Below are 21166 nucleotides of genomic sequence, written 5' to 3' on the forward strand. Positions count from 1 at the left end.
CCTCCCTTTCCTCCTTTCCCACTCAACCTCTCGACCTTCTCGACTCATCCGCTCTTCTTCTTTTCTCTTCCCCTCGGTCCGATTGATTTCTCGCCATTCATTTGGAGACATTCCTTCGATTGTTCAACCTGACTCTTCGGTCGCTCGGATTTCCCGCCTCCTCTCCCCTCCCTAACTTCCCGCCATATTTATAGCATCGACCCCCCTCTCCCAACTGTCAACCGCCGCACTCCTTTCCAACCCCCTTTCCCCACGTGTAGGGAGTCGCCGAGTCCCTCGTGCTGTAGCAGGTCTACCCACCCGATCTCTACGATCCGCCTTTTCGCACCTCCCACCAACTCCCAACACACCACACCTCCCACAGCCGCTGCCGATCCTGTCTGGTACATTCTCGGTTTCAAGCTGCCTGTCCGCCCGATCGCCCGCGCCAACTCCTTCACGCAGAGAAATGAAAGTTCATGCGTGCTTGTCATCCGAGCTTTTCTCGAGCTCTCCTTGAACCCGCCCAAGCTTGAAGGACAAAAGCGTGAAAAGGATGCTTCACTGCAATCTCGGCACAGCTGGCCCGCACACCTAAATCTTTTCCTTATAGAACAAAGCAACGCGCCGATATAAAAAAAGAAAAAAAGAAAGAAAGAAAAAGAAAGCGTCCCAAAGAAAGATGAAAATGACGGAAAATCAATCTTCGATGACTGGTCTGGAGGAACCGGACCAGCTGATGACTCGGCATGCCCGTGTCTCGGGAGACTTCAAGCGGGATCCCACCGGGTCCGATGATACCTCCCAACCCACCATGTCTGTACGAAACGACCAGGCTGACCTCCGGAATACCATCACCGCGACTACGACCACGAAACAGGCTCCGAAACCGTCTGCCGCAGCCGAAATCGCCGAGGCCCAGGCGACTCTCCGTCAAGCGTTTCCTCACGTCTATTCGTCGCGCACCCCCTCGACTCGCTCCTCCTCAAGTTCATTACAAGCGCTGAATGAGGATATCGTGGTCGATGCCCGGTCGGAGCTCGGTAACCTGGGACGCAGTCCCCGGAGGTCCTCTCGTCACTCCGACCAGACGCCGGAGTATCCTGTCTATCCCGACCAATCCTATGCCTCTCTTCAGTCCCAAATTCATCCCACCTGGCAACCGCCGCACCTCCGGTCCCGCAGCTCCTACCCCTCTCAGGTTGATTCATCAGTACCTCGATTCCCTCGCGTCTCCCGAACAGCCGGCAACACCCCCGTCTCGAGCCCAGGGCTCTTCTCTATGCGGAGCCCTCGCACTACCCCGCCGCTAGGATCCGATGATGAAGGTTGGATTGGGAGCCCTTATCTGCACCCATCACACCTGCAACCACCCAAAGAGACCCATACCGCCGAAGTCGACCGGGACTTGGTCACCGGAAACAAGCTGATCAACCAGTACGAGATCCTCGAGGAACTGGGACGGGGAGAACATGGCAAGGTCAAGCTAGGCCGACACGTCAGCACCAAGCAAAAGGTGGCCATTAAAATTGTTCAGCGATACTCAAAACGTCGACGATTAGGCAAGTTGGGTAACCCGGAAGACAAGGTGAAGAAGGAGGTCGCTATTTTGAAAAAGGCACGGCATCCGAACGTGGTCAGTCTGCTGGAGGTCATCGATGACCCGAACCGGCAGAAGGTCTACATAGTGTTGGAGTATGTCGAAAACGGCGAGATTGTCTGGCGGAAAAAGGGACTTCGAGAAATTGTCCACGTCGACCGGTTGCGACTGGAACGAGAGAAGTCCGGAATCCCAGATACCCCAGCCTTTTTGGAGGAGAGCAACCAGTTTATACGGACGGCTCAACATTTGCGTCGACAACGGGAGAAGGCACGGGAACGGATTGAAGCGCAGGCCGCAGATGCCCAACAAGGCCCGATTCCCGCCTGGAGTCTGGAGCACGGTGCCGATACATCGGATGAAGAGGAGGAGGAAGAAGGGGGGGGGACTGGGGCTGACCATTCGGCGAACATCCACACGTTCAACTGCGGTGCTGGATGAGAGCTCGCCGAGTCAGTCCTCTTCCCACGACGCCGCGCTGGCTGCGGTAGAGGGCAGCATGTATGGTGCCTACACAGACTACCCTTTCGAACGGCGTTTCAGTACGGCGTCAAGCAGCTTTGGCTATGCCCCCTCCGAACCCGAGTGGTCTGCAGATGGGGATGACACGTCGTATGTGCCATGTTTAACCATCACTGAAGCCCGGAACGCTTTTCGGGACTCTGTTCTGGGGTTAGAGTATCTCCACTACCAGGGTATTATCCATCGCGATATCAAACCCGCCAACCTCCTGGTCACTAGCAGCCACCGGGTCAAGATCTCCGATTTTGGTGTGTCATACTTGGGCCGACCCATGCGGGATGAGGAGGAGGAGCAGGTTGACGAGGCCAATGCCGCCGAGTTGGACGATGCCCGTGAACTGTCCAAGACTGTTGGAACTCCTGCCTTCTACGCCCCCGAGCTTTGCTACACTGGGGATGATTTTGAAGATAATATTGGGAGCATCCCTAAAGTCACCGGCGCTATTGATGTCTGGTCTTTGGGTGTCACCTTGTATGGAATGATTTTTGGTCGCCTCCCCTTCGTCTCCGATGATGAGTACAGCATGTTTCAAACGATCGTGAAAAAAGAGGTCTTTGTCCCTCGCAAACGCCTTGTGCCTGTCAAGGACGACTCGATCTCAATCTCCAGCCAGCGGAATTGCCGCAATACTGATGAGCTGATATACGAGGAAATCGATGACGAGCTATATGATCTGCTGCGCCGCCTGTTGACCAAGGATCCGATCAAGCGAATCACATTGAAAGAGATCAAGCACCATCCTTGGACTCTGTACGGCCTGCCCAACCCCCAGGCCTGGGTGGAAGAGACCGATCCGGGCTACCAGAGCAAGGGCAAGAGGATTGAGGTCTCAAACGAAGAGGTCACCAGCGCTGTCAGCAAGGTGCCCTTCATCCAGCGTGTTCGCTCGAATGTGGCGAAGTGGTTTTCTGGCCGGTCTAAGGACAAGGAACCTCGCAAGCGTAACTCGAACAATTCGTCAGATACCTTGTCATCCGCTTCGAGTATCAGTACCTTTGGAAAGAATTCACGTGATAGCCGTCGATCGAGTCTACGAGGCGACGAGGAGATCTTCCGATCCTATAAGTTCGGGACGCAAGGCGAACATCCGCTGGCCCAAAGTGTCACCGCAAGCCCCGTGGACGAGGAAAGCTGGGCATCTTACTTCGAGAATGCAATCCTGCCAGATAGCAAGTTGACAGTGGCCCCAGCTCCAGCGCCAGCTCCAGTGCCGACTGTGACACCCAGGCCGGCACCTCCTCGGCGTGCTAAGTCTTCCATGTCCACCGCTGAGTCCACCAAGACGGTCACGCAGTCTAACCTCGAGTCACGCCCACGGACTGGCACACCTTCCATTATCGAAGCTCTTGGATCCACCAATTTTGGAAGCTTGCTCTCAGGCGCTAGTCGACGAGTGTTCACTTCGAGTCGCAGTAGGCGTAACTCTCTTGCCGGAGAAACAGCCTCTTTGGATGGAGAGCGTCATTCCGAACCCAGCCTTGCCGTAAGCAATGCTTCTGCTGTTGGCCAAGTGCGATCGACAGGCCTTTGGAACGCCGAAATTCCCTCTCCCGTAGCGGCTTCCCCACTCTCCGCCCACCGACGAAATCGATCCCAGCAGCTCACATGCAAGTCTTCTGCGGAATCGTTCTATCTCACTAAAGAGGCCCTTCAACGTCGACGGCGGAGTGACTTCGAGCCGGGTGCGGACGACGGTCTGGCCCCAAGGGTGGATTACGCCATGTACTCAACTGATTCCCTTGCACTGCCTTCAGTGGCTCCGCAGGCGGACCCTGGATGTACTATCGACCAGCCAAGTAATGGCCTGACCAACTCTACGCCTTCTGCAGCGACCATGTCCTCTTCGTCTGCCGATGACTTCACCAGCGGCATGTCTCAGAGTGCGTCTCACCCCAGCATACCGTCCGTGGTTTCAGGTGCCTCGTCTCTTTCTGGCGATGGGCTATACCTTCAATCTAAAGATAAAGACTCGGACGACTCGACCTCGGTGCCGTCTATCCTCCGTACCGGCGAGACCGTGAAAGCCCGGCGCCCCGGCTCGCCTCGTCCGTCCGAGGAGGACGAGTCACGGTACTACTGTGATGACGAGGACGAGGACGAGTCTGAAGACGAGGGGCTCGTGATTGGCAAAAAGAAGCCGGCCCCTAAGCCAGCCACTAAACCACCCGTCCATCCATAATCTATTGGCCTGCCGTCACCTCGCCTTTTCTCGACTCCATCCTCCTTTCGATTCCTCTCCTCCAACTCGCCCCCTCCCCCTCCCGCGCACCTCCCCCTCAATTCGGCACTTCCTGTACACTGAGAAGCTGTTGTATATCACCTCCTTTTGCTTCTCCCCCATTTTGCTCGCAGAGTCCCTTGTGGAACTTTCCCCGCCTCCTAGATTTGTTGACATCCATTCTACATGACTTGTACATATACATTTCGCACCCGGAGAGTCACCCCAGCGCGAAATCACTCTTCCTTTTCTATCAGCCATGCCCATAGACACGGGACGCTACGCCGCCTATGTCTTTCCAAGGCATCGCTTGCCCGCTTCTCCCCTTTTTCTTTCCCTTCTCTTCTCTCCGATTCGCCTGCACCTACCCTTCCATCGAGGAGCGTGCACGCATCGAGATTTCTCTATTTACCGCTCTACTTGTATGTCATGTTGAGGCAGAGGGATGTGTCTGCGATTTCTCTTGGATTTCTGCTACGGATGCCTGCATGATGCATGACTTGCTGGGCTGGGGGCAATCGTACCAACCTCCCCCGTTTGCAATGATCAGTGATGAAACGAATAATGGGAAAAGAAAATCCAATTCTTCTCGAGATGAATATAGCTTGTTCCTTCTCCAACCCCCACCTTTAATCTCGCCTCGCCCCCTTCGCACGATCTCCTGACTAGGCCCTGCCGGCCCGGGCGATCTAATAAACAATCTGTAGCTCCGGCGGGGTGATCGATGCGGTATATCGGCTAGAAATTCAGTCTTTCGTCTGCCCACGCCAGCCATATTCTCGAATGAGGATAGGCTCTGAACCTTCTTCCACCAATCACCCGCGGAGCCCTACTCAAGTAACTATATCATGCATCCCTCCGATGAAGCCCCGTGGCCGTTCGGTTCGCGCTTTTCGATCACGGACCATATCTTGGGTTAAAAGCAGACGAGTCTGGAAATCTGGATAAAGAATCCGCCGTCCTAAATTGCGACTTCCGGGGAAGATGGTCAGATATCTCCCGCTGGGGCTGGGTTTTTTCGGCCTTCATCAGTGTTCCATGGGATATTTTCCATCTAGATATTCCGGACCGGGAATATCCAAGGACACCACGATAGATGGAACTAGCCAGCCAGGGCTGCGTCGGCAATGAACAAATTCATGCCGTTAATCTATTCCACTATATTAGAGACGTCTTCGACCCTGGCCAGTTTAACATCGCTGACGACTCCACCGCCACTAACCCGCACTCTTCAGGGAATTTCCCCACAGAGCCACCTCGTCACGCCCGGTGTTTCACCGCGCGTACTAAACCTAAGCCGGGCCTCCTGTCCGGACAAATCCATCGACTCACGCCCAAATCCAGCACCGGGACACGGAGCGAAGATGGGCAATTCTCCCGTCCGCCCGGTGGCCCAGAGGGAGAGCATCTCCGAGACGGCCAGGATTCAAAAGGAACGGAAACGAAGCTGAACCCGGGAGATCTGGGTCTACTCTTTGCTTCTCTTTATTCTGTGCCCTAGCGGTCTCCTCAAGCTAACCCCCTTCTTCTCCTCTGAATAAGAAACAACACGAGCTACGGCGTCGTTCTTATCTGTCTCGACCTCATCTTCATCGCCGAGCCAGCCGTTCAGTCAAACAAAGAATATTATAAAAAAAATATCACAACTCAAATTTCCCTAGAATGCGATCATCGGCCCTCTTAATTACCGCAGCCTCGCTTCTGGGCCCGGCGTCTGCGGCGCTGTCGCTGCGCGGCGCGGATATTTCGTCCTTGATCGTGGAGGAGGACGCTGGTGTGTCATATAAGAATCTAGCTGGCACGACGCAGAAGCTCGAGGTGATCCTGGCAGATGCGGGTATCAATTCAGTGCGGCAGCGCGTCTGGGTGAATCCGACCAACGGCTACTATGATCTCGATTATAATGTGGAGCTGGCAACACGCGTGCAGGCACAGGGCATGACAACCTACCTGGACCTGCATCTCAGTGATACGTGGGCGGACCCGAGTGACCAGGTATGTAACCGCGCGTGCGCTGCTGTTGCCGCCGCTTCCTATATATACATCGCTTCCGCGAGTCATTATGCCCGCTGTGATTCTATAGATCTTTCTAACGGGCTGTGTTAGACGACGCCGTCTGGCTGGTCGACCACAGACCTCGGCACGCTGAAGTGGCAGCTGTACAACTACACGAAAGAGGTCTGCAACACATTTGCGGAAGCCGGATTGACGGTGGACATTGTATCGATCGGCAATGAGATCCGGGCCGGACTGCTGTGGCCGTTGGGCGAGACGAGCAGCTACTACAACATCGGCGAGCTGCTGCACTCCGGGGCGTGGGGCGTGAAGGATTCGGACCTGGCGACGACGCCGAAGATCATGATCCACCTGGACAATGGGTGGTCGTGGTCGGAGCAGGAGTACTTCTACAACACGGTGCTGAACAGCGGGTCGGAATTTGTGTCGTCGGACTTTGACTATATCGGCGTGTCGTATTATCCTTTCTACAGCTCGAGCGCGACGCTGGCCTCGCTGAAGACCAGCTTGACGAACCTGTACTCGACCTACGGCAAGGACCTCGTGGTTGTCGAAACGGACTGGCCGACCTCGTGCCCGAACCCGGCATACACCTTCCCGTCGGATCTGAAGAGCATCCCCTTCTCAGTCGCCGGTCAGCAGACTTTCCTGAAGGACCTGGCCGCGGTGGTGGAGGCTGTCACGGGCGGCTTGGGTATCTACTACTGGGAGCCGGCGTGGGTGGACAACGCGGGCTTGGGCAGTAGCTGTGCGGATAACCTGCTATTCAGCTACTCGAATGACCAAGAGCGGGCGAGTTTGGCGACCCTGGGTACCCTCTAGTTTGTGATTTGTTGGAATGGGCGATTGAGCACGCTGATGCATACAATTGCACTCATTACATAGTGTCAAGTCCTGAATAGTTCGAGCGCACTTTCTACACTATTTCTTTCTTCTCTTTTTTTTTCCCATCAAATGACCGAAGATGTCCCGCTCAATGTGCTTTTTTTTTTTTTTTTCTCGTAGGATGAGGATAGGGGATAAAGTATGTTGGAACTTCCAGAAGTATAGCAGTATAGAGGAAGATCGGCACAAAAGTACCAAAGGACTGCGTGCTATATTGTTCAACCAAAATCATGGATACCGCCCCCACTTTCTGATGGTCCGAGTCAGTTTCTCCATCCCTTCCTCCCTCTCTTGCTTAATCCCGACATAGCGAAGACGGAGTCTAGAATGCGCCCTAAGTTCTCTGACATCTGACGTGACGAGTTGTGGAGGCAGACACGTTGTTGGATTTAAAAATAAGGACTTATTTTTGGAACCCTATTGCTTGACTGCTCCAAGGCGGCTTGGGAAAACTTCTACGTCACATCAGAGCGAGTCTGCCTTGCCCTAACGCTGACCGTCCTCAAACTTGCGGGCGAATCAGCAGCCACCCGCATTCCGAAACCCTCGGTGGTCCGAGTCCCTAGCGATACTCAATCGGGCTTAGACGCGACTGGAAACCGACTGGAAACCGACTAGAGAAATGGAACAGGAGCCTGGTGGCCATGCTGGAGACCAACTGGCAAACCGTGGATGAAACGCAGCTGCGTGGCTGTGCAAACACAAGCTAAATCGCCCACTGGGCTGGGTTTTCCCCCCCTCCCCTGCTCCACTATTGAAGCATTCAAGGTTTCTGCGCTGGCTGCCCGCCTTGTGTTCGGATGTGGGAAACCTTGGACCCTGTAGACTGGTCGGGCCTCAATGTCTGACGGTCTCGATATCTCGATATGCTGACTTGGACGAGCAGCGAATTGCAACAGGGCAGCTCTAAGAAAAAAAAAAAGAGGGTCCGATCTGTTTATCAGGAGTGGACACGGCGAATGCAATGGGGGGGGGGAAGAGTATACTAGTACCTCCAGTCAGCCCGGGTTCATTCTGCATGCTCCATACGGTGAGACTCCCCCAGGGGGGCAGAGTCTCGAGGTTCTGGTGGGCCATCAGCACGAAGAACAGCCTTAGGGCCTAAACCACCCGAACTCGAACCCAAAAGCCCCCCGAGACGACGTCCGATCCCAGCAGTGCTCAATCAGGAAACCGCACCTGAGATTCCTGCCCCAGACCGCCTTGCGCACGTGAAGTGGCCGAGTCCTCGTCTGGTCGTCAACTTCGCATCTGGAACCCTACTCGCCTTCAACCTCCCGATGATGAGAGTCCTCGTCAACCGTGAATGAATGTTGCGCGTTGGTCGCTCTTGCTTGTCTTCGACTGACATCGTGCTCCCTTTGAGTCTTCCTCTCCGCTGTGGGCTCATTGCCGCCAATCCACCCTAGTCTCGCTCTGACCACAACTTTCGCGCTTGCGGCACACCTACACCCAGAACCCAACGATCCAACAGTTGGGTGTCACCGTTTGCCCTCCTCTATTCTCTATAACCTCTTTCCTGCCAACGCTGCCAACGCTGCCAACGCTGCCAACGATTCTCCTCTCTTCTCCCCCTGCCCCACTGGACACATCTCTTTTCCCTTTCCACAGCCTCTCATGGCGTCCCACGATCATACTCACGCGGGTACCACCCCCGCGGAACTCAAGCATCGCAGCGTGAGCCCATCTCCCCACGTTCAACAACAATACCACAATCCTACCCCGGGCCTGGGCTTGGATCCTTCCATGTCGACCGCATTCGCCTCGAATCCCTCCTTCAACAACCAGAATCCGGATGCGAATGTCGCCGGCACCGACTCCTATGGCTACTCGGCCACATACCTTTCTGCAGCCCCGCCAGCACAGAGCCTCGCGCCCCCATCTGAGCCCTTCCCGCCCACCATCAATACCAACAACCTCGCAATGTCGCAGTCATTCAACCCCGCCCTGGTCAATCAGCTCGACCCAGGATCCTCAGGTCTGCAACCTCCGCATGGAAATGAGAATTTCTCCAATCTCTTGAATTCCAACGCGGGAGGGGAGCTGGACTTTTCGGCCTATTCCAACCACAGCCCCAACAGCACCAGCGCATCCGATTATGACTCGTCACTCCTGTTGGATCCCCAAATGCACCAGCGCCCGCAGCCCATGCACCAGGCAGTGAACCCAGCCGATCTCGTCAGCCCGGTCTCCAACCACTCCGCATCATCACGCCCATCGTCGCAGGACCCCCACCAGTCTTCACCGGGGCCCATGTCCCCCCCCGGGTCTACCCCGGGTACCTATTATACCCCGCAGCATTCTCGACACACCTCGCTGGACCCGGGCATGGCCGCTTATCTGAGTGCGCAATCAAACCAAGACTGGGGGTCGATGATGAACAATTCCGCATTCCAGAATCACCGCCGAGCGCCGTCAGAGGTGTCCGAAGCATCCAATCACTCGCCATATCTATCTCAGCACGAGTATGATGGCATTGAGAACAATGCTTCGCCATCGCTCGCCCCGCAGAATGACCCTGCGCTATATGACAATGCCCTCGGCATGGAACAATTCACGCTCTCTGAGCAGCAGCAGCAGCAACAAGGTTACAGCCCGCTCCACAGTCCATATATTTCCCCGCGATTGATGCCTCAGCAAGGGGTCGAGATGGTTCCCAACGCGCAATATCTCACTTCGAGTGTCAATAGCCAATTCCCTGCTGCGCCGACCGATATGTATGGAATGCCCGCAGATGACATGGTTGCCATGAATAGCGGTGCTGCAGACATTGGACAAGCATCTCAGATGGCACCCCCTTCCATCAACGTCGAGTTCGCTCCGCCGTCACGAAACCCGAGTTTTGGTCCTTCCAAGCCCGCTACTGACTTGGATTCCCTGAGTCCCCCCGCTATGAGTGAGTTTGTCAAACAGACTTAATCCTCTTGGTTTTTGCGACAATACTAACTAGAGATATAGGGTCTCGCGTGCGCAGTAAGTCTGATCCTTATGCACACCCTGCTTCACGCTCGAGATCGCAAGCGACTTCATCTACAAGCCTCGAGGCTCTTGCCCCGACATCTCCTCGGTCTTTGTCACCCCCACTCGCGTAGCAACCCCAGCTCCCGTGATCCATCACCGTCAAGATCCAACCGCCGCCTATCAACGTCATCTATCGATAGTCGCAACTATATCTTGGATTTGGCGGATCCTCAACGCCCCGGCGCAGTCCCTGGAGACTCGAAGCGTGTGCAAAAGCACCCTGCCACTTTCCAGTGCAACCTCTGCCCCAAACGATTTACTCGCGCCTACAACTTGCGCTCGCATCTCCGCACCCACACAGACGAACGCCCGTTCGTCTGCACTGTCTGCGGTAAAGCATTTGCCCGACAGCATGATCGGAAGCGTCACGAGGGTCTTCACTCCGGCGAAAAGAAGTTCGTTTGTCGGGGTGACTTGTCCCAAGGGGGGCACTGGGGTTGCGGCCGTCGCTTTGCCCGTGCAGACGCCCTCGGTCGACACTTCAGATCTGAAGCGGGTCGGGTGTGTATCAAGCCCCTTCTCGACGAAGAATCTCAAGAGCGCGAGCGTCTCCTACTCCAGCAGCAACAGCAGCAACATCAGCAACAGCCGACTGGACACCTCCAGCCCGTTCCGCAGCCGCTGGTTATGCCCGGTGTTCCAGGTATGGACGGTCAATCTTCTGGCAATTTTGTCCTACCAGCCGCGCTTCTCGCGCAATACCCTGCGCTACAGAATCTCCAATGGGATCAGATTGCTGCCGGTGCCGATGATCCCAGCGACATCGGTGGCCGGAGCAGCTTCGATGCCAGCTCAGGCGGTGAGTTCGGGTTTGACGAAGACGAGTCGGGCATCAGCAGTGTGTCAGGCATGAGTGGAGGCTACACGAACAACCAGGGTGCCATGTACGGCGTCAATAACCAGGGTCAATTGCTTGGCGTTAACCCCGGTGATCCTGGATACCCGGACCAACAAAATTGGAGTTGATGACGAATCTCTGCACTCGTTTATACCTCGTTTATACTCCCCCCCCTCTTCTCCAACCCCCCACCCAATCTCATCTTTTTGAATAGATGGGAAAAGCAACGGGCCTTATTGGGAGGCTCGGCCTTTGTCTGGGCTTTTTTTGGAGGCTTTAAATTTTTTTTCTTTCATCTTTTCCCTTTTCCCTATTCTTATATCCCCCTTTCTTCTTTTCTTCTTCTTTTTCTTCTTCGTCTTCTTTCTATTTTCCTTTCCTACCTTATGCCTTTATAGAGCTTCTGGCGTTCAGATATATGGTGGGAGAATTTATGTGATCGACTGGTTATTTGCCGAGGCCGGCAAATATGATTTTGGATTGATGTTCTTCGTTTTGATATCTATAAACTGGCATTCGTTTGGTTGTCAGTTTTGGTTGATTTTATACCATTTTGACTTTTGACACCTAGGTCTCCTGCACCTATTTTCTCACCCCTTGGCTTTCTTTTTGGTGCTTCTTTTTGGTTTTCGCTTCTTCTTTTCCCCCTTGCCATTTGTTTCTCCTTCGGCAGGAGTTTGCCATTGTGATGATGCATTTGATGATTCTCTTTGCCCCTCTACCATACCCGTCTGCTATTTTTTCCCTCGAGTTTTGATGATTTTGTTCAATTCTGGATATATCCCTGACTAGGAGTTTCTACATACCGTGCTATTACTGCATCATGAACAATTTGCAATCGACATCGGATGTCTACCGTTTTCCTCATCTGTTTTCTCTCTCTCTCTACGAGCGCTACACAAAACTAGAGATGCATATCATAGAAAGAAGGGTTCCAGTCCATAAGGGCTTTGTAGCATCATGTGATCTAATATACGAATACTATTCCTCCAAAGACTATGATCTAGAACCTCAAGACTCGGGCATGCTTCACGACCTTGTAAGCAGGCTCCAACAACGGTACCAACATGTCAAATTTAACGAGTGATGCAAGTATTCATCTATACCAGAAGAAACCAAGTGAGGAGAAAAAAGGGGGAATGAATGCAAAAACAAAAAATGGGAAATGTGTACGGCAAGCCTACCGCGATGCCCGGACCAACTTCTGCACCTGGTCCAGCCACTTGCGCGAGAACTCCTCCTCGGTGAACCGGCGCGCGGACCGGCGCGCCCGCTGCCTCATGGCGACCTTCTCCGGCTCCGGCAACGCCAGCGCGGCCTCAAACGCCGCGGCGAACTGCTCCTCCGTCTCGGCGCGGAACCCAGTCGCACCATCGCCGAGATCAACGACGATGTCCTCACGCGGGCCGCCGGAGTCGTGCGTCACGCAGATTAGGCCGGCGGCCTGGTACTCGACGACGCAGATACCGAAGTGCTCGTTCCACATGGCGTTTACGCCGACGGACGCGGAGCCCAGGTGCGACAGCACGGTGGGCCAGCTTGCGTCGCAAAGGAAGGTGGTGTGGTCGCGGATGCGTAGCTCGTGCGCCAGTAGACGCAGATTGTAGATGTGGGTTTCGTCCGGGCTGGAGTGGCGGACGGAGCCGATCAGCACGAGACGCGGGGACGGGAGATTCGCGGAGGCTGGATTGCGGGCACGCTCCTGCAGGAAGCGGGCGAAGGAGCGGAGGACGAGCGGGTGGTTCTTTTCTGGGCGGAACTGGGCGATGTATAGCAGGGTGGGCTCGCGGGCTTGTTCGCTGGCTTCGTCAACGGCGATGGTCGATTCGAGCTCGGAGACAGCCGTGGGCGGGAAGACGACAGCTGGGGAAGACGGGGTCCCGCTGCCATTGCTGGTGGTGGTGATGATGGAGGAGGAGTTGCTGCTGATGCTTTTGCGGGTGCCCCAGAGCTGGCGGATATGTGCTGCTGTCCAGGACGAGTTGCACATCACAACGTCTACGTGGCGACCCACCCAGCCGTACAGCTGAGCGAACAGTTGCCAGTAGTATCGCTTGATGTTTCCCTTTAAGCCTTTCCCAGCGCCTGAGTTCATGCCCTTCACACCGGTTTGGTCGTTGAGAGAGTCGAGCATATCTGTCGAGATGGTCGGGTAATGGACATAGGCTCCGGTGGGCACCGTGGGGAAGAGCCATTTACACATCGCCAGAGTAAATGCATAGCCCATGGTATCGATGAACACGTCTGGCACAAGCAGCGTAAAAGCATCGTATGCAACAATCAGGGACCCAAGCGACTGGCCCAGCAGTGTCATGTAAGGATAGGAGCTGCTAACAACATACTTGCGAGTTGTCAAGTAAAGCAGGACCACCGTCGGAGCATGTAAATGGATGTTGAATCGGTTTTCCACCCGCTCGAGCATGGTCGCCTTGTTCACCTCATGGTCACCCGTATATATGGCGCAAATGGCCTTTGGCCAGCGCTTCTGTGTCGCGCGCACTGCTTCCCAGAGTACACGTTCCCCGCCACCGCCGGCATTACTATAATGAAAATAGTCAGCATTTCCCAAACAAAACAATACCAATAAAAAGCAAATAGACAGGAGGCAGTGTCGTACCAAAATGGATGGAAGAACCCAATAACCCCATCCCACTCATCTGAGCTCGCACCACTGTCATTGCTGGTGCTGGTGCTGGAGGTTTTAGCTCCACTGGGAGCTGAGCTGTCGACCTTCTCCCAGTCCTCGTCCTCGCCCTGGCTCCGGGCCAGCGAATGAGACGACGTCTTTTGGCGCAAAGCGCGAGCCTGTTCATCTTCCTCTGATCGCGCCCGCGCGATCACGTATTCCCGCCGAGACCGTGTCCGTCGGCGAATCAGCCAGCCCACGCCACGAAAGACCAGCCCGAGGACGGCCCCCGCAAGCTGCGGGAGTAGAATGGCGGTCGCGGCAAGGATCAAAAGCGCAATGATGGCGGTGGTCAGGAAGGCCATGGTTGCGGTGAGCGTGGGGTCCTAAATGCCGCGCATAGTAGGAAGGATGAGGGGAAGGAGAGAAATCGATATAAAGTTCAAGAAGTCAACAAAATGTCCCTGTTCTCGTCTCAGGTTCAGATCAGTTGACGTGTTGCATGTGGAGGGCGTAACTTACATACGCGTCACATGATGGGGGGGGAAAGATTTCCCCCCGACGCTTTTCTCCGCTCGGAGGTCTTGCGATTGACCTTCTTCCCTGCCGCCATTGTCACGCTGGAACCTCACCGGTCCCTGCTGGCGATGAATTTCATTCGTTATTCGCGGGCCTTGCGAGCTCCCCGAAGAGCCCTGCCGCTGGCGGCACGCTCGCAGGTGCGACACTTCCACCCGACCAAACCGGCCCAGCTTATCAACGAAGCATTGGATGCCTCCGCAGGCCTCATTCACGGCGTTCACTCGATAACATACCTCCCATGGGTCGCCTCAATCCCACTTACAGCTCTCCTGGTGCGAATGTTCGTTGGCCTGCCTACACAACTATTTACCAAAATTCACACCCGACGAGAAAGAGATATGGGACCGCTGGTACAGTCATGGGCACACTTTCATAATTCGATGTCCCAGCGCGGAAACCACAATTTCGCCACGGCGATCAATGCCAGACAAGACGCGGCACGCAAGACAACGGCGGTTGTGGAGAGACTACGGAAACAGCGGGGTGTGTGGAAGATCGCACGCTTTACTCCAATTCTTCAGCTACCAGTATTCATTTCGCTCATGGAGAGTCTTCGAGGAATGTGCGGAAACACCAGTGGCCTTGTCCCATGGCTTCTGTCCTTGATTGAGCCGACTCAAGAATCTCTTGACACCGCAATCAAGGCCCTCCACCTCACCGTGGAACCAACCCTGGCGAACGAGGGCGCACTATGGTTCCCCGATCTCTTAGCGGGTGACCCTACGGGAGTCCTGCCGGCTCTTGTGGCGGCTTCAATCATATTAAACGTGCGAACTGGATGGAAAACAACGTCAAGGGAGGAATTACTCGACATGCCGAAGCTTGACATGTACCGGTCTATTACCTTCAACGGTTTGCGCGTGTTCATCCAGGTTCTGGCGTTGAACGTTGGTCTTTCGGGCTGGTACTATGAAATGCCAGCGGCGCTCATGATCTACTGGATCAGTAGTACCAACATCGCCACGTTGCAGAGTTGGATTTTGGAGAAGAAGATGTCCTCACGCTCGGCTTCTCCCACATTCTCGAAGCGCTACGTCAGCTTTGAGAAGCCCGGTGTCTCGGATCCTTTTTTTACCAAGTTACGCTGAGTAGCTACATACGTATGTTGTGACTTGGCAATCAAGTCCGATGAGCTCGTCTCTTCAATTCCAACTGTCTTCTCCCTCCACCGAGCTGCAATTGGCTCCGACAGAAAATGGAATCATGACCAATAGACGTTATCATGAAATGGCGGGCTCGGTTTTGTGCGCTATCTATTTCTGAACTGAGGAAGCCTTGACTGGCTCTTCGATGACCCGACTAACACTTCGAGGTCTTGTAGGCGGATGCCTTTGAGGATCCACCGCCACTAGGAGTTCCGGCAAGTCCTGACCCGCAGTGTCGACTCTGATCTCTATATTTGGACCAACCAAAGGCATTGTCTCTCGAGGACCTACTTTGCTCACCAAGCAATCAGGTCCGCAGATATGTAACATAGAAATTTGTATGAATACTATTGATGATGGATATCAATCAAAGCTCGAAGAGAGAAAAAAGTAATAACATTTATGAGCAAACATTCCTTGTCTTCCCATCTTACAGTAGGCTTTCGTATCTATGTCTTGGGACACTTGAAATGCGTCTCGTATATAGCTTCTTGAGGCCTTAAATGAACAAGCCGTGGAGAGCTCAGAAAGTTCACATTATCTTAATTACATAATAATTAGATAGGTAAGGATCTGTACAGAGTAGGATATCCAGATAAAACCAGATGAGGAACATTAGCCATGTTACAGGGCACGTGAAATTCAAGAAAGCTTTGTGAAAGCAGGATATAGAGGGATCTAGTTGACCGGAAATGGTCGATTCGTGTGAGCTAGTGCCAGTGATCGCCTTCGCCAGAAAAACGGCAGTCTGTTAGGGTATGACGGGGAGAGTAAAAAAGATTTTACAATTTCGCCTTAGGAGGCTCTTCCGAAGCACTGGCTTCCTGGTTGACCTCCACGGTTCCCGTACGTGAGTCCGGGCCTTGGCCGAAGAAAATAACCTCAACAGTTACGTCGTCGCTAGAGGTGCTATTAGAATGTAATTTAAAAGGGGGTGCAAGGGGATAGACATACCGATAGCGGCGAGAGTACGGGCTGGGTAGTGTCAACAACGCACAAACCATATCCTTATCTTTGCCTCCCATAGCGTTGCGCACGAGATGCGTTGCCGCATTCTTATCCTCGACAACAAATCGGTCTGCAGCACCAGAGATATCGTACTGTTGCTGGCGGATGGGACGGCGTTGGCCTTCGGTAGATTCTACCTTCGCTGGCTCCACAGGCAATTGCTTTTGACCGTCAAATCCGAACCAGCTCTGCAACCAGGCTTTGTTAGAGCCACCTCTGCCAGACTGCTGCTGCTCCAGCCACTGTCCAACCAGCCCCACAACTTCCTCATTGCTCAACATTTCCCAAAGACCGTCAGTAGCCATGACTATAAAGTCTCCCTTGGAGGGGTCGATTTTGGTGGTGGTGATGATTGGCTCCGCGGTGACGTAAGGGGGTGTCTTCAAGAGGGGGTGAGGAGTGCGGCCAAAGAACTGTTGCTTGATCTTATCCTGAACTTCTCGGCTCCATTTATAGAATGCATCACCAAAGGCCCGGCTGGGCTCCAGACCGCCCAGAATACGGCCATTTCGGGTAACATAGGGCTCCCCAGGATGCTCTGCACGTAATCTCTCCATTTCTGAAGGTGTGCCACCAGTCAAGTCTTCAGATAGTGCTGTGGCAGTCCATTTTCCATTGGGACCTCGACGGCCAAGGACTGCACGAGAGTCACCGGCAACCGCAACCTTGAGATCTTTAGATTGAGAGTCATAAAAGCTCAGAAGAGCACATGAGCCAGAGAGGGCTGGTGCAAGGAGCTCAGCTGCCATACGGCGCGACTTGGACTTGAGGACTTTGTCGACACTCTCATGCACAATATCGTGATCAAGACGAACAAACCCCTGCTTAATAGCGGCATCAATGGCCTCGGATGATGGCACTAATGCTGATGGATCAGCAGCAGCAGCTTTGTAAGTGGCGTTTAATTCCCGCGCAACGTAGGAAATAAGAACATTCCGTAATTTGGCAGATGTCGTCCAGCCCCTGCTTTGCGATTAGTGCAAATTACTGACGTTGTGGTTCAAAAACTACTAACGAATGGCCATCAAAGACTGCCCAGAACATCCAATCACTACTGGCATCTCCATTTGTATTGGCTGCCACGGATGATGGAACCTCGACGATCTTCTCCGCGTGGTCGTCCTCAATGGGCGAATTACTTGGAACCTGAACAATATCATACCGAACCACCCCCTTCCCACGGTTTACCAGGTATGACTCCTCATTCTTCCGGAGCTTCTCGGTGGCTTGTTCAGGGGTCAACATATTCAGAACGCGTCGGTCCGAGTCGTCGGTATTCTTCGAGAGTGGTTGGTCTCCGGATAGTGTGGCGGTATAAAATTGATCGTTGCTCACTAATAGAGCTCGACGGGCCGACTCGGATGGATTTTCGGCGTGAGCGAATGTAATTGCACTCGAGGCGAACCCTCGAACTTGAGTTACTAATGACTGGGTGCTGCCGTCGCCTTGATAAGCATACCATGCCCCGGAAGCAACAACGGTCGAAATGACGGCGAGGGAGAAGTTGCGGAAATACATGGAGGACTGGAGAGCAGCTGGAACGAAAAAAGGGCGTCGGCTGCCCGAATATGAGCGCAAGCCTCGGACCGAAATGTGAGAGAAGGACAGCGGGCACGGGCGTTTAGCGGCGACTTTCCATACTGGTGCACGCCGAGCAGTACGGAACGCCTGGACAGTCGCCGGACGCATTGATTCTGCAGAATATCAAAGAGCCACTTATTCTCCAGCGAAGCTCGATGTAATTTTGAACTGCCTTCAAGGCGGCTCTCGATCTTCAAGGCGATGGATCAAAGGGACGGTTGCAAGGCGCGGCCGCGCGACTTGCTGTCAGATAAGAGATCACGTGTTAGACTACAGATCAGGTACGACACTAGTCCCGATTGGGAGCCCTGTCGTCATTCCCCGCGGAATCTTTTGTGGTTTTGCGCTTCACTTGCTGTCATCTCAGAGCTCATTCATTCGCTCTCTGCGCCGTGGGTGAGTGGTCGTCATGTCATCTCGTGCGATCCGGAAGCTTCAAAAGCTGCGCGAGCAGGAGCTGCTGCAGGAACAAGAGCAGCAAGATGAGTCAAGCGACGAGGAACCCCCACGCCCCACCAAGCCCAAGTTTAACGCTTTCGATCTGCTGAACGCTGACGATGATGATGACGATGAATCCGAAGACGATACCCAGGAAGCTGTGGTTCAACTCCCTCAACCCGACCCAGCGCCCATAGAGCCAAAGAACGCTAGCAAGAAAAAGAAGAAGAAGAAGAAGGCCAAGGCGACAGCCTCTGCTGAACCAGGTCGGGGTCAAGCAGACGATGCAGAACTTGACGAGATTGACCAAGCTTTGAAGGACCTTTCTACTGACGGACAACCGTTGGCTAAGACTGGATTGGCGCCAACCAGTGGTGATACTTCTGGTGCCTCGTTTGCTAGAACCAGGGACGAATTGCTGGCTATCGAACCCAAGTTTCTGAACGCTACGAATGAGATGAGACGACTTTTTGGAAATGTGGTCTTGGAAAACTTTGACCAACCCGCAGATTCAGGAACAGGTCGTCGGCGAGATCGAAACCAAGAGATGGTCGATCTTGGTCGCGCCTTAACGGGGAGATATAGCCCGGCCAGCCGTGGCCAAAGCCTAGCCGGTGTCACATTACGACGGAACACCTTGATGCAAGGCAAGGATGAGTGGCCACGATCTCCGAGTGGAGGTCTGGGTATGGAAATGGTTGAGAAATTGTCTTCAGGCGATATATTATATCGTATTGTCCACAATGCAGCCTATGAAGACGTTCAGAGACAATTCGAGCTTTGCGTTGAATCAATGGATCCTCAACGTCTTATCCATCATCTCCAATATAATCCATATCACATCTCCACTCTTCTTCAGGTCTCTGAGATTGCAAAGCATCAGGGTGATCACGCCGTTTCGGCAGACCTCTTGGAGAGGGCTTTATTTAATATCGGACGCTCTGCGCACTCTTCCTTTAACAGTCGTTTGAAGGAAGGCCAGGCAAGACTGGACTTTTTGCAAATGGCAAATCGAGAGTTGTGGCTTGTTGGGTGGAGGTATATCGCAAACTTGGGAATGAAAGGGACTTGGAGGACTGCCTACGAATGGGCCAAGCTGTTGTTAAGCTTGAATGACTCCGATCCCTACTGCATTAAGTTGCTGATAGACCACCTAGCTCTGCGAGGCAGAGAGTACTCCCATTTCGTTGATCTTTGTACTCAAACGCGATTCAGTCGCGATTGGGACAATTTACCCAACATCCAATGCTCGTTAGTCATGGCCTATCTCAGGCTGAACAAGCCTAAGGAGTGTCGCCAGCAGCTTCAGCGTGCCATGTCTCGCTACCCTTGGATATTCAATAGGCTAGCACAGGAACTGGACCTACACCACATTCCCAAGCAAATTTGGGGCAAGATGCCCCCGGCGGGTTCCCATGAACTCCTTACTGAGCTCTACATTTCTCGTGCGAAGGACCTCTGGAATACACCTGAGACTGTTTCTCTCATCGTTGAAGTTGCAGATACTCTTCCTGATGAACCGGAGCCCATTGATCCTCCCGATATCACTTTGGATATTGCTCGTCATGTGGTTTTATCCGATATCCCGAAAGTAACAACTCATCTTCCCAACCGCTTTGTGTCTGGACGAATGTCCGCTTCAGACCCTCTGCCGCCGTACGAGTCCGAGGCTTTTCGGCAGCAGACTGATCCAACACCATCGTACCTGCAACAGCTTCCAGAAGGCAGAAGACCCCAGTGGCTTCGGGACCTTCTTGACCAGTTGAACAACGGTGGTCTCCATTTCCCCGGATTTCAAGGGGGTGATGGCGGCGATGGAGGTGCAGATGGCGAGAACATGTCAGAAGATAGCCCCGATGAAGCTCAGCCCAGCGGTCGAGCGCGTGCCCTAGCCGGTGATCAGCAGGTCCTCGAGCAATGGCTTCTCTCAGATGGATTGGAGTCTCTGCAACTATTCCTGCACGAGTACGGTGTTGATCGAGGCAATTGGGGAGATGTGGTGGACTACGCTCCTTTGACAGACTACCTTGAGGCCCTTCAGGAGATTCAACCTGAGACGTCTCGACAAAGGTTACTGCGCGGGCCGATACAGGAGATTATTGGTGACTTCGCGGTGTCTATGTTGGAAGACGAGCTAGAGATGATGCAGGAAGAAATTGCGTCTGAAAATAGTGCTTGAAATTGGGTCTAGCTTAGGCCATCAGCCAGTTTGAGACAGCACAAATTCATACAAACACATAACCCTTGAAAGCGCTCTATAGAAACTTTTGAAATTGCATGCCAACATCCCATTGGAGTCTTTGAAGGATAAAGGTTTGAGATGAGCAGTAGATAAATACAAAGAGCGCTGAATCTCGGGCGTTGTCATACCCTGAGGTTATGAGCACCCTTCGCGTATCTTTTTCTATCTGATAAAGTTATGTCCCTTCTATTAATTTCAGCTTCATTCAGCTTAGAGCTTGTCCTGGAATCCAACCAATTTTGTTTTGCTCTACTCAATGAATGATAAGAGACATCGCGATGGCTTCCTTTTGACAATAATGATTGCCCAAGTCCTCTAATTTTTTGATCAGGCTAAAAAAGCTCTGTCATGCCGACGTTAATTATAAATACAGATAAATGGACTCCTTACGGCTTTTGAGCCTTGCGGGGCAGTGATCCTAACTGCGAATGTTTCACCAAAGTAACTCCGGCGGGGTGTTGATCT

General features: G+C 53.5%; 8 protein-coding genes across 8 annotated transcripts; 6 read left to right on the top strand and 2 right to left on the bottom strand.

Moving 5' to 3' along the window:
• Positions 1-667: 667 nt before the first annotated feature.
• Positions 668-4280, top strand: N7462_006941 (putative serine/threonine protein kinase; the record flags this gene model as incomplete). Its single annotated transcript, XM_057078659.1, has 2 exons — positions 668-2009; positions 2071-4280. 2 exons carry the CDS (start codon positions 668-670, stop codon positions 4278-4280), a joined length of 3552 nt encoding a protein of 1183 aa, XP_056931329.1.
• A 1135-nt stretch (positions 4281-5415) lies between these two features.
• N7462_006942 (uncharacterized protein) lies at positions 5416-5820 on the top strand (the record flags this gene model as incomplete). Its single annotated transcript, XM_057078660.1, has 1 exon — positions 5416-5820. One exon carries the CDS (start codon positions 5416-5418, stop codon positions 5818-5820), a length of 405 nt encoding a protein of 134 aa, XP_056931330.1.
• Positions 5821-5981: 161 nt separating this feature from the next.
• On the top strand, positions 5982-7157 carry N7462_006943 (arabinogalactan endo-1,4-beta-galactosidase; the record flags this gene model as incomplete). Its single annotated transcript, XM_057078661.1, has 2 exons — positions 5982-6314; positions 6426-7157. 2 exons carry the CDS (start codon positions 5982-5984, stop codon positions 7155-7157), a joined length of 1065 nt encoding a protein of 354 aa, XP_056931331.1.
• Positions 7158-8837: 1680 nt separating this feature from the next.
• crzA (putative C2H2 transcription factor Crz1) lies at positions 8838-11207 on the top strand (the record flags this gene model as incomplete). Its single annotated transcript, XM_057078662.1, has 3 exons — positions 8838-10116; positions 10179-10193; positions 10258-11207. 3 exons carry the CDS (start codon positions 8838-8840, stop codon positions 11205-11207), a joined length of 2244 nt encoding a protein of 747 aa, XP_056931332.1.
• A 1052-nt stretch (positions 11208-12259) lies between these two features.
• N7462_006945 (alpha-1,2-mannosyltransferase ALG11) lies at positions 12260-14070 on the bottom strand (the record flags this gene model as incomplete). The annotated part of the gene is made up of 2 exons (XM_057078663.1): positions 12260-13619; positions 13697-14070. 2 exons carry the CDS (start codon positions 14068-14070, stop codon positions 12260-12262), a joined length of 1734 nt encoding a protein of 577 aa, XP_056931333.1.
• Positions 14071-14241: 171 nt separating this feature from the next.
• N7462_006946 (putative mitochondrial export translocase Oxa2) lies at positions 14242-15375 on the top strand (the record flags this gene model as incomplete). Its single annotated transcript, XM_057078664.1, has 1 exon — positions 14242-15375. One exon carries the CDS (start codon positions 14242-14244, stop codon positions 15373-15375), a length of 1134 nt encoding a protein of 377 aa, XP_056931334.1.
• Positions 15376-16214: 839 nt separating this feature from the next.
• On the bottom strand, positions 16215-18129 carry ptcF (type 2C protein phosphatase ptcF; the record flags this gene model as incomplete). Its single annotated transcript, XM_057078665.1, has 3 exons — positions 16215-16332; positions 16387-17403; positions 17456-18129. 3 exons carry the CDS (start codon positions 18127-18129, stop codon positions 16215-16217), a joined length of 1809 nt encoding a protein of 602 aa, XP_056931335.1.
• Positions 18130-18430: 301 nt separating this feature from the next.
• Positions 18431-20638, top strand: N7462_006948 (transcriptional repressor TCF25 family protein; the record flags this gene model as incomplete). The annotated part of the gene is made up of 1 exon (XM_057078666.1): positions 18431-20638. One exon carries the CDS (start codon positions 18431-18433, stop codon positions 20636-20638), a length of 2208 nt encoding a protein of 735 aa, XP_056931336.1.
• Between the last annotated feature and the right edge of the window lie 528 nt (positions 20639-21166).

This window comes from Penicillium macrosclerotiorum, assembly GCF_028827735.1.
Source record: "Penicillium macrosclerotiorum strain IBT 26536 chromosome Unknown utg000007l_segment0_segment0, whole genome shotgun sequence".
Lineage (NCBI taxonomy): Eukaryota > Fungi > Ascomycota > Eurotiomycetes > Eurotiales > Aspergillaceae > Penicillium > Penicillium macrosclerotiorum.